Source organism: Buteo buteo, chromosome 8 (assembly GCF_964188355.1).
Source record: "Buteo buteo chromosome 8, bButBut1.hap1.1, whole genome shotgun sequence".
Classification (NCBI taxonomy): Eukaryota; Metazoa; Chordata; class Aves; order Accipitriformes; family Accipitridae; genus Buteo; species Buteo buteo.
Window position 1 is genome coordinate 964,227 of NC_134178.1, and position 13,071 is coordinate 977,297.

The 13,071-nt window shown below is 40.3% G+C and overlaps 1 protein-coding gene across 5 annotated transcripts in view; it reads right to left on the bottom strand.

Annotated features, from left to right (window-relative positions):
* SH3KBP1 (SH3 domain containing kinase binding protein 1) overlaps window positions 1–13,071 on the bottom strand; it is a 222,247-nt gene that overhangs the window by 15,596 nt on the left and 193,580 nt on the right. For all 5 annotated transcript variants that reach the window (XM_075033410.1, XM_075033409.1, XM_075033408.1 and 2 more), the window contains 3 exons: window positions 11,629–11,709; window positions 9,036–9,198; window positions 3,826–3,911 (listed from right to left, as the gene is read on the bottom strand). In XM_075033410.1, the coding sequence (XP_074889511.1) occupies window positions 3,826–3,911; window positions 9,036–9,198; window positions 11,629–11,709 (330 nt within the window). The remainder of the gene's footprint in view (window positions 1–3,825; window positions 3,912–9,035; window positions 9,199–11,628; window positions 11,710–13,071) is intronic.

Consider the following 13,071-nt stretch of genomic DNA (forward strand, 5'->3'; position numbering starts at 1 on the left):
CTATTTGTACTTGTTTGTTATGCATTGTCAACTAAAGCAAAGACAGGACAGACAAGAAATGGAAAAAAAAAAAGCCTTACCCTCATGAAATGAAGAAAAGTTACCCATGGCAAAAAGATGTATAGAGGAAAAGCTGGATGAAAGATGTGTGGAAAAGAAAGTAAAGGCATCACTGAAAACAGGGAAAAAGAAAACAAAAGAAGTGAGGAGGAATGGGGAATGGTTCCTCTTAAATAATATATTCTGAAGGCTAGTTTTCCAATGTTTTTTTGTAAGGATTGTGGAAAGAAGCAAAGGCATGAACAACAGTGGCAATAGCTGCCATTGTATCTACAATCAGCAGTGATGTTGCTGAACAGGACTTGCTCTTGTCAGTACAGATTGCAAAACTGTAATCAGTGCTGTATTATCATCAAGAAATTTAAATGTCAAGTCACAACTCTGCAGAACATGCTAGTGAAATCAGGCCATGCGCTAACATCTACATAAAAATCGCTTTTTATATATGCAGCTGACAGGATGTTATGCACAGTATTACACATCACCTCAGCCTTGCTCAAGCATTTGTGACTCTCCTGATCGGTGAAGTTGGGTGAGAATGTTTTCAAAGGTATTTTTAAAAGGGTGGGGTTTTCTGGTTAGACAAGACTGATCCACTGGTGGAATGTTACTGAGAAAATAAATAGAAAAATGCCATTTCTGAAACAAGCAATGTTTAACACACTGATCTAGAATAAGGGGCCTAGACAGCATACAAGTTTTGACCCTGGATTCCCCAATTCCCCTCTGCGTACTGCTTCTCAGTTGTTGATGGAATTACTGGTTTTGTTGTTGCTGATCACTTGTTTGGTTTCTGGGAGATGGCACAGGGATGTACAGATGGCACCTGTACCATCTCCTCCCTCATCGTAAAGGTTTTGGCCTCATCATGATGAGGGAAAGGAACCAACTTAGAAATCCTTTAAACGCTTTCACAGAATGGAAAACTGCTCTCCATCCAGCTTTAGTATGGTTTGCTTTTATAATCAAAACTGTCTCTCCAGTGCTTTTGTACATCTCCCTGCTTTGAATGAAAAGCAAGAGCTTTAGGCTGGCTATAGGACGGAGAAAGGGACAGCCGTTAGATAGCCAGCTTAACATTGCTAGTGTAGAAAAGCCAGGAGAGTGCTGTAGAGTTCGTTTTCCGTTCATGGTTCACCATCAGGACTTAGCCTAAGTGTGAAAGAGGGTGAGGCAACTCGTGACTGACTGCTGCTTTTTTCCTCTGGCCCCCCCGAGAGCTCTGAGTGCCCAGGAATGGCGTTGGGGCTAATTGCGGAATGAAGAGGAGCCCGGTACCCAGAATGGTCGTACACCCGAGCTGTTGCAAAGGCCATCTACCTTCCATTTTCTTCAAAGGCTACTGCTAAGCCCCACCTCGTCTGTCACATAGGTCCACTCTAATTCGTGGTGTCAATTTGGATTACTGAGAAGACATCAAACCACTAGACTTAATCAGATCCATTTTGTCTGGAAGGATGAACCTCAGAGAAGCTGAGGCTGTCCTCCCCGCAGCGTATATCAGACTGGGGCAACACCAGTAACATGTGCCACAGTTAAATATTACTATTACCTGGACTCACGCTGCCTGATCCATCGAGTGTTTTGAAATACACTGGGACAACTCCACTCGCTCATCCATCATTTTTACTAATAGCTCAGTTAGCCACAAGATTTCTCCAACCCATTGTTCTCTTTGTAAAAAAATAAAAAATCTAACACATTTATCATAAATCTTTCCCATTACACTGCCCCATAAACTGTCCTAAACTCCAAATCTCTCCTCATAGTAAAAGACATTAATCCATTGGGAATTGTTTTGGCTTATTAAGTTTTAATTTATTGCTCTACCCCCTCTTAAAAGGCTGTTTATTGCTTTAACAATATTTTACATGAGCCATCAAAAGCCTCCTGAAAATTCGTATCAGTTACGATCTTTGGGTCCACTTTCATTCCAAAATCATCACTTATTTCTTTTTTTCTTCTAACGAGTTGTCTAAGAGGCCAGAATGACATGATTTGCCCTTGGAAATGCCATTCTGGTTTGACCCTATCAAGTTATACTTATCTAAGTATTCACACTATTTTATCCTTGGGCTCAATAGGTTCCCCTTGTTAGTGGTAACAGGAGGTCAACAGCTAACCCCTTTGCAACATGTTGTGTACGTGGCTTGGTTTATGGACTCTTGTTGGCTCCTATTCTCCATTAAAAAAAAAAAAAAAACAACAGACACCCCCCTCCGCCCAAGTTCTGGAAATGAACAAAAATTATTATAAATTAAATTTCCTACCTCGCCTTTTATAGCATGTTAAAAAACCCCAGAAAAATACAAACCACTGTAAGCTTTTGTCCTGATAGTGATTCCAAGGCAACTAGCACAAGGATTAAAAAGGTTTAATTCCATCGGACCACCACATGCTGTCTGCAGTCATAGCTTTCTCTTTCCAGCAAGCAGAAGCTTATATGCTTTGAAGCAAATTTGTAAACATGAGTAACAAACACTAAATGGTAGAATTTGACTGCATTTCCATACCATTCCTTTATATTAATCTTTACAATACAAACGTTCATGCAATTTATCACAAGCTTCCCGCTCTCCATGTTTATCCCAAATGAAAATCTGGAAAAGAACATACTACTTGCTTCTCCAGAAGAACTTTACTATCATAAACCATAGCAACAGCAGAAGGTTAAACAAAAGCAGACATATGGATGCTGAAAAGCTCATAAACCCCTGTGAAATCATTTATATGATTTCACACCATATTTTATTGATACTTTGCAATTAAAATCCATCTATAACTTAAAGCTCTGCTTTCAGGTCCGAAGAAAAGGCAGGTTTGGCTGTTGAAGGTAGACTATTTTTCCGAGACGTTTTACTAATAAAGCAGTCCGGGTGGAAACCACCACACCGACAGAGCGTTTCACGCCGCCAGCCAAAGGCGGCGAGGCAGCGGGACGCGGGGTACCCGGGTCTGCCTTTTGCAGAGACAGGGCTCTCGCGGCGCAGCTGCGGCTGCGGAGGAGAGCGACGGCGGCAGCTGGCACCGGCCTGCTCCGACGCCGAGGTGGAAGATGGCTGTCTGTCGCGGATTTTCCTTACAGCCCCGGGGCCGGAGCACCTTGCTTTCCGAGTGCCACGCACTGCAGCACCGGCCCCGCAAACACCTCTCCTGCACTGCCAGCTTGGGGAGGAGGGAGGGTGAGAGAAGGAAGAAAAACAACCTATCGGTGCTCCTTTCCAGGTGATTTCCCGATTAAACCGCTCGTGTTGCAGGAAGCCAAATTATTATTTTTCAAGAGAAATTTAGACTGCTTTTAATTGGTGTTTGCAGCAAAATTTATTCAAATTGGCCTGAATTGGGTCTCTATTCCTTTGTATTGCAACGTGTAAAGCTTACTAACTGCACCAAACCCACAATCTTTTGCAGCATTAAAATACAGCAGCACTAATACTACATCTGTTAAACAAGCATGACTTACTATCGTTGGCCTTCTCACTTGTTTCAGAATTTTAAACAGAAATTACAAAAGCCCTCCTATTCAAAATAGCTCACCATTCCATATTTCCTTTTAGAATTTTTTTTTAAACAGAAAACCCCAACAAAACTTTTTTAAGTAAAGCAGAAATGATCCTTTAATCCTGTGGTTAAAATTTGACATGAATGCACTCACATTCATTGCCAAATCCTCAATCTGCCTTTTGGATCGTAACAAAGTCACTAAAAAGCAGGAATTTACACCACAAATTTCTTAGGCAAACTACAAAAAGCACTATAACTTACCGATGTCATTGCTTCTTTCAGAGGAGTCTTTCTCTAGAGTGCCGGATACTGTATTGCCCACTAATTCCACTTTTGGACTATCACTCCTGCATTTGGAGCAAGAAGAGGAGATATTTTATTGGAGTTTTTGTGGGGGTTACAGTAAATTGATAGCTAACTTGCAATTAATAATGAGAGAGCAAAATATTCTTCCTTTGCAGCACCAGAGTAATAGCAATGTGTCAGAGAAAGCAATCTCCAGTAAGTAGACATGCTGTATGGATTAACCTTATCTCATTTCTCCTTAACACCTGTCAAAAAAGCCTATTTTAGACACCGTAGTGTCCTGAATACTTCTTCAGATGTTCACAGCATCTCAACATGAAGGAAACTTAAGGGCAAAGGGACATTCTTCAACATCTTATTTGTAATTTTTTCTAATTAACTGGCTTGAATAAACTGTAGTGATGGACTATCTGGAATACGACAGAAAGGGAGAGACCCTCAAGCTAGCATCGTGCATTTCAGTGGTTCCTAGTATTTACTCATAAATGCAGCTCGTCCACCACGTTTCTGCACATTGCTTATGACATTAGAGTTACGAATATTGTTTCTGTAGGTCCAAAGAACCAAGATCACCTACTCTGTCTGAAATGTCTTTGGAATAGGCAAGTGTCAAGAGTTGTGACACTTTATACAGAGGAACTATTTTTCAACCAAACAGGAAATCAAACATAAGCAACATGATTATTCTTTCTTCATAAAACTTTCTATCCCACAACTACTTAAATTTACCAAAATAATCTGACTACTGAAACAATTAATTAAAAAAGACCCAGGGGTAAGTGAGTAGCTCGGCATTGCACAGGTCACACAGACAAATCTCTGTGACATTTACTGTGATAACAACTGTTCAATTAATGCAATAAATTGTACTTACCATCATTATCAGGTCACCTGACAAGTATCATAGTTTTTCCACAACGACTATTCCCAGCGTAGGGCTGTAGCAATTATGATGTACATAAGGTACCCAAATTATGGGTAAAAATACAGACCTGCCCCTGAAACAACCCAGGCAGATGTGCATTTCTATGAACACTAATAATTAGCCATTGACAGTAAAATACATAGCGAGCTCCTGAATCTCATTGATTTTTTCATTTGACTCTGCTTTTGATGCCATAACCTGATGACAGATGGCCTGAACCTCAACTCATGGTGGCAGTTTATGACCAAAACACAAAGGGGCTGGAAACCCTACTTCAGACTTCAGGAAGGCTGTGATAAAGAGCCTGAAAACTTGTGTTAAAAAAATGGAGGAAGCCATAGATTAAGTGAACATACATCCAGTTAAACACTGCAGTAGGGTGACAAGTATTCTATGAACTAAAAAAGATAGACAAACAGTTTATGACCTGAAAAACAAACTAGTCCTACACAGCTATCAATATGGCAGGCAGTCTGCACCAGGAAGGAGACAGAAGAAATTTAACATGTTCCTAGAAAAATTTATTAATTGGTGAGATGATAAATAAGGGTATTTTCCAAGTGATCTATCTGATCAATTAGTTTTCTTATCATTTGGTCTTTAACTTTTAAAAAAAATTGCTTATATATTTGTAAATCTATAAGAAGCAACATAGTTTCTTGGCTGACAGGGCAATGAGCATCTGAGCGAGTACTCTGTTTTGCACACATGTATTTCCCAGCAAACTGAGAGCAACATGTGAGTTGGAAGTACTCTAGGAAATGTGTGAGTACAGTTTTGGAGGAGATTCTTAGGATGGCGTGATTCAGGGCTGAAAGTCATAACATTTATCATTTGACTACAAAAGATACCATGATACATGACAACAATCCCACAAAAAAACCCAACTCTGCTGTCAAAAGAATCAACAGGCTTATTATGCCAATAATCTATATCCACGCTGTGAAAGGAGCAGAGCCATCCCCTCCCGGTCTCAGTGTCTCCCTCCCTCTGCACGTGCCCATGCAGATAGGCTGTCAGCTTGATCAGACAGATGATCAGCCTGAAAGAAACCCCACACTAATAGAAATCCCACTGCAAACTGATTATTTGCCATCTGGAGCAACTCCCTGACCCATATGGCTGAATGGCTGCACAAATGCTGGTGCTAACATAAGGGAGGCTGCGGGAATGGGCTGCCAGGAGAGGGAAACTGCCCCTGTTAGCAGCAGCACGGACGCAGGTTGGTTTAGACTGACTGCAAAAATGCACTTTCTGTAGGTCTTTATGGCTTGTCTGCTCCAGAGAATTGACTCATCTGTAAATCGTATAATCACAGGTACGTCTAAATAAGCTGTGAAGCCTTTGGAGCAAACTGACAGCTAGTCTCTGTCCCACATGGTTTTTGCCTCTCCTATTGCCCTTGAAGCCCTAGCCTGCCTCCAAGGAAGGAGGATTATATTTAAATGGAAAATCAACCATCACCACAAAAAGTCAGTGAGATGCATAAGATGCAAGCCACTTAGAACAGAAAAAAACCCTCTTCTGCTCAGCAGCTGCCACGGAAATCTCACAGGACTCACTTTATAACTACAGCAATTTTTCCCCTAGGATCATGGACTGGTTTTGGCTGGGGTATGATTAATTTTCTTTATAGCAGCCCGTATAGTGCTATGGTTTGGATTTGTGCTGGAAACAGTGTTGAGAACACAGGGGTGTTTTCGTTATTGCTGAGCAGCGCCTGCACAGTGTCAGGGCATTCTCCGTTTCTCACGCTGCCCCACCAGCGAGGAGGCTGGGGCTGCACAAGAATGACCCAAGGGACATCCCGACCATCTGACAGCGTGCTCGGCAATACGAGCTGGGGGAAGAAGGAGGAAGGGGGCACGTTCAGCATTATGGCATTTGTCTTCACAAGTCACCGTTACACGTGACGGAGCCCTGCTTTCCTGGAGATGGCTGAACTCCTGCCTGCCGATGGGAAGTGGTGAATGAATTCCTTGTTTTGCTTTGCTTGCATGCACAGCTTTTGCTTTATCTGTTTAACTGTCTTTATCTCAGCCCACGAGTTTTGCCACTTTTGCCCTTCCAATCCTCACCCCCATCCCACTGTGGGGGAGTGAGCGAGCAGCTGGGGGGCTGAGCGGCCCACTGGGGTTAAACCATGACAGGTCAGCAAAAATTCTGCTGGTTCAATTTTTGTTCTAATTGCCTTAGGTATTCCAGATTCTGGAAATGGATACCAGCAGGTCTTAAAAATATTTACTATCTTATTAAACTGAACTGATTTAAAAACAAAACACCTTTACTGAAGTGACTGCTTCCATTTGAAGTTTCACATTGCTCAATTATTCAAGTAATTCAAAGTCTATTCCATGGATTATTTCATTATGTGCACTTTCTGCCCTCTTCCTGTAAGGCACCATTACAAGTTCAAGCTTACCAGGCAGAATACCTATAGGAGATAAATCCATCAATTTGAATTAGCTGATAAAGAAATTCATAGGGAAACTGCTAGCACTGTGATCATCAACATGCATCATCATCACCTTAAAAATCACCTTTCCTTCTAAGTTTTAATCTAACTACTGTTACAAGTAAAATACTTTCAAATATAATGGTATTAGATGAAAAGAACAAAGCATTTTTTTCTGTGCTAGACATAGCAGAGTTTGGACAATTAAGAATGTAACAGGGTTACTGTTTAGAGCTGCTTTTTCACTTTGTTAACGTGAAAACTGAAATATCTTTAAAAATCCATGGTTTCTTTATACAATTTTGTACTTAGAAAAAAGGAAAACAGAAGAGCAATAAAACACCCCTCCACAACTCTGAATGTTTAAAATATTTATCATATGTTTAAAATATTCCAGGCAAAGGATAGAACAAAAGAATAGCTACCCCATTGCATGCCTAGCCAGGGGACTGAACACTAGGGTATGTATTGGGCTTGCCAAGAAGACATCACTTAGCTAAAGGTCGTAGCAAATACTTGCTTTTCCAAGCACGCCCAAGTGACCAGCAGGTGTGGACTACATGTTGGAACCACTGGGCAAGCCTGTTCAAAGCCAAGAAGTCCAAAAGAATCTGTGGCAGTAGCACCTGGATAGAAGGGTGAGTTCTCAGAGATGCACAGCCAAAGCACTTCAGTAAGATGAAACTGGTAGCACAAGGCAGGCACCGTTTTTCTTACTTTATGTGTCTCAGATTTCACACTGGGAGCATTTGTTTAAGGAACCATATGTGGAGGAATGAGGGGAATCAATGTCTAGGATTTTTATTTTATTCCACTATACCCTACACTCCATTCTGGTATTTAATTCACCATTAGTATACTAGAACTCCAGTAGTTCAATGGCAGCTAATTTTTCCAACAGTAGAACAGTACAATTATTTCTATGTCTATATTCTAGTATTTCTGCAAGATGTGCAGCTTGCCCATTTTAGGCAACTGTTTTTTTCTGGTTTTCACCTATTTCTATCCACTATGCATACAGGAAGTCTGCAGTGCACAACCCAGACGCTGATGACATATGTAGCCATCTCGACTTGATTAGGACTACAGGCGAGGCCTTTTAATGTCTGCAACCTCTGCTTTTCCCAGCTCTAGCAGAGATTAAATGGAGTTGTGTTGGCAAGTCCAATTTCTCAGTGCTCCTCAAAGGCTGTAACCACTTCTGATAAAGAGCATCATGTAATTATAGAGTAACAACCAACATTAGAGCATAAATACTTGACAGCAGTATTCTGTGGTGGCAGCAGCTTGAAGAACATTCTATGAAGACACATGTATTTTGCTAAAAATTGATCTAAAATGATCAAAGAAAACAGACTGAAACCAAGCTGACAGTATTTGAAATAGTCTAACGCTGCTCCTCAGTACAATCCAAGCTTTTACACTGACTTAGTGCCCTGGCTAAGCTGGAATAATTTGAGGTAAGCTAAGAAAATCAACATCAGCACAACATACTGATGCGGATATTTCTCACATATTCTGCAGTGGAAACTATGATGTTGCAGTAACAGTGTGTTAATCAGTAGAAATGAACTAGTAATGAGCAGCCTAAGACACTTATTCTTGAGAAGATAGTTATGATCCAGCCAGATGACTAGAAGGTTTTTCTTTTTTCTTTTTTTTTTTTTGTTCTTTAAATATAGTTTACCATGAAATAAATTGTGACATTAACTGTAAAATCTAAATTCTTTAAATGTGTGTTTTTTCCACTAATCCCAAAAGCACTGGACTGAGGAAAACCAATACCTTGTATGAGTCACAGGCACAACTGGTCTTTCTGGTCGTCTCGGGGGCAAGGTACCAGGTCTATTCACAGAGTTTGCTTTGGGTGGCCGAGGTTTCTTCGGAGGTATAGCAGGAACTGAAGGCTTCTGCAAGTCTAACTGTTTTTGCTCTCTCTCTGATCTTTCTTTAAATCAATTATTTCCAGAAAAAAAGAACATGGATATTATTAAGTGGAATTCATTTGCACTCACAATTCTACAATTAAACAAGAAATCTTCAACTGTAGATACTCTGTATACAAAGAAAAAGCTTATCCCCTTTCCACTTCTGTCCTAAATCATTCTTTATTTGAAATAACATGTTTACCACAAATCAGTTGCTTGCCCTGCCTGAATGTTCTGCCTGTAATTTCTCATGGCTGAAATGTGTGTGCAGTGTCTGAATGGGAATGCTATTTTTTTTATTTTAGTAACTTCCCGATTTCTGTGTGTAAAAAATAAGACTGGCAAAAAAATACATACCATATGGAACAATTTCCCATGAGCACAACTTATATCAAATTCTAATATGAAACAATATTAAGTTAGAAGGTCACAAAAATAATTATGCTGGATATTCTTAACACCTCTCGAACAAACAGAGAAATACCATTTCTGGGGGAAAAAAAGCGTGTTTCAAGTGAACTACAGTTAAACGAAAATACAAGCATTAAAATTTAGCTATGTTTGGCAGGATGTAAACCACTCAGAAAAATCAGACCTTTTATTTAGGTTTTTAAGCACACACTTATATGCTGAATTTTTCAGCTTCGCCAATGAAAAACTGGATCATTTGCAGAACTGATTATGCTTGGTTAGGAAGTGCCACAATACTAATATCCAATCCCAAACATGCAATGCCTCTGAGTATGTAAAGTACAATACACATGAACAACTCTTGTAAATAATGTGCTCTAAATTCATAATACAAAACAAACATGTAAACGTGTTTCCCACACCACAGGAAACCCAACTGTTCTTAAAGAAAGGACAAAACTCTGAAAGGGACCAAAGTTTCGCTCTCTGTACCCTGCTATGTCAGCACCCCACTTCCCTCGACAACACGGTCTGTGATGGGTCACGAATATTACACCTCTGTACACAACTAAGAGGTACTGCGAATGTTACAGGGTATTGTTTAATGGCTTCTAGGTTTCAGCTGAAGAGGGTCATGGAATAAATCAGCAGAACCACAACCCACATTAGGTCTGGAATAGTCCAGTAAGTGACTGTTGTTCACAGGTGTACACCCTTTTTCAGCACACTTTCAGGTGGTGCAATCATTGCATCCTCTGTAACATGGCAGCTTTTCCAGCATGTTGTGTAATTTTCACACACTTACTCCCGTGACTATACTGCGTCAGTGTCCAAGAATCTAAACTATGTGTGAGGGACGGGCTAGGCATCGTACCAACACGCAGCCTGAAGAACGCTCCTGTGCCGCCCCTGCTGCCGCACCACAGCGAACAATTCCTGCCACCCCCCGGCACTCTGAAACGTAGGCATGACTCCTACAGCGTCTCTTCACCATTTAGAAAAGTTCCAGATATTTATACCCTGGGACAGTAAACTTCCTCCTCCGGTTTGACAATTGGCTTTGTAAATCCAAAAATGGAAAGCAAAGGTATTTTGTGGTTACCTTTATTGCTAAGGTAACCACAAGACGTAGCACACATAACCAAAAGTAAACATATGTAGACAAAAGTGCTAAAACACTTGTCAGATTGCCAAGACGTATATCCAGAAGCAGATCTTGGTGCACAGTCTGAACGTTCTGGCACTAAATTATAACTGCGTATTACACACATCGTCATATGCGCTCAAGTTCGAATACTTAGAAGTTAAGAAAACCCATAAACAAACTTGTCTGTACAATCTAATAGTCCACTTAAATGTATGAGACCTGACCCCATCTTAGCTAGAGAATCAATGCAACCATTTTCGCCAAGCTATTCAGAATGCACAATGAACACAATGAAACCATTAAAGGTTTAATTCGCTTGTCACTGCTCTGCGTGGTACTGTGTCCCATTTCTTGCAGTGTTCAAACCTGGTGCTGAAGACAGAATTTTTTCATTTCTCCACAGGCTTGCCTGTGACTTTTGTGACTATGATAATGGGGTGATTCAGAAGCGTTAATGACTGTATCTTCACAAAACCCCTCTGTGATACAGGAAAACCACCAACCTTGCTTTTAACTAGAGAACCAAGGCATATAGATGTTAGGAAAAAGGAACACACTAATCTGGGGTATCTTACTTGATCAAGGACCTGGGTTTTACTGAGCACAGAGCTTTAGACAGCATTTTATGTATTGAGAGCATATCTCCCCTTGACATCAGCTGAGGCTGCTGTGAGTACTTAACAGCTCTGGTACAATTGAATACCCTGAATTTAGTCCAAAAGCAACAATGAGATCCTTTCCAAAATGCATATCATCACAGATCTATCAGAGTGGGAAATAAATATCCAAACAATACACTTAATGAAAACAGAGATTAGGAAATGGGGATGGTGCATCGATTCCATTTCCCCTGTCTCTCTGCAGAGAGGAGGCAGGAAAGCACATTTCATACCTTTTTCTTCTGTTCGATTAGGAAGACATTCTGGCCTTTCAGGAGGTACCTTTTTGATTTCATGCTTTCGATCTGTGGTACCTGTCAAAGAAAGGAAAATTTGGAATTCTGAACAAGCAAACAAACCAGCATATACGGGCACATAAGATTTAATTCTGCAATTTCTTAGGCTTTTTATGTTCTCCAATTTGAAAATGTCTTGCTAAAATTGAACATAAATCTAGTTTCAAGTATTTGCTTCCACCATAATGACAAAAAAAGCAATTGGATGTTTATGTTTCCACAGTCAAGTTCACAGTTTCCAAAATGTGCACCTCAAAAGCATAGGCACCTTCAGACCATTCTGTGAAAAAAAATAATATTCAGAAACTACAGATTTTTAAACATGGACAGATCCTTTACCACTGTAGACATACTTAACTGAAGAGCAATTCAACAGTGCGGAGAATCATTAGGAATAAATCAATTAATTGGGCATTTCTGCCAAGATAATATTTAATATAGACGAATATACAGGGCTTATTTTACATAGTTCCCCCGCCTTTTTTCACCTCTGGTACTAGCTGTTCACTACCACATATTAGAAGGACGAGAATAGTAGTATTGACAGTGTTCTGCACGACTATTTTAACTGACAGCCTTTGGCCTGGAGCTGTAAGTCTCTGCCGCCTTCTGCCTCCAGAGTGGAGACCCTGACATACTGACTTCTGTTGCTACAAGGAATATGGGAACTTGTGGCACCAGTAACGGGAAGATTTTGCAAAAATTTCCTGGCAGATGCAACATGCAGTCTTCTAGTCCCGGTATTATAAGAAATGCTTTACTGGATATTGGCTTCGCTGCATTGGCTAACTACGAGGTGCTAATGCCATTTCAACTTAGCAGTGTTGAAAACCGCTTTAGGTAACACTGTTAGTATTTCAATAAAAATTACAGTAGATGACATCCAAGAAAAGCAGAGGAGGCAGGGCAGGGAACACAAGGCAATTTTTTTGCTTCAATCTCTTCTATTATATGCAGTTCTCAAGTACATTTACATTTTCTGAATGTGCTGTCACAACTCTCTTCTGCAGCTGGTTCCTAGAAATCAGTACTCATCAGGGCAAATTGCTCATCGGTGGTGATCACTGGCCATTGTTTCTTTATGTAACTGTGCTGTTGGACAGGCAACACTTGTATCACTTCTCATGTCAATAAATAATACTGAATTGCCATTTTATAGTTGGATTCGATGATCTTAAGGGTCTTTTCCAACCTAAATGATCCTACGATTCTGTGAAAAATACTTCATTCCTGAGAGGAGAAACTGTCGCTAGAAACCAATTAAAGCCATTCTAAACACAAGTTATGCAAAGCACAAGTCAACATATTGATTATCTTGCACATACTAGTGTGTTCAAGAAAAAAAGAGACACAGGTCTATCTATACACCTAGTTACAGTA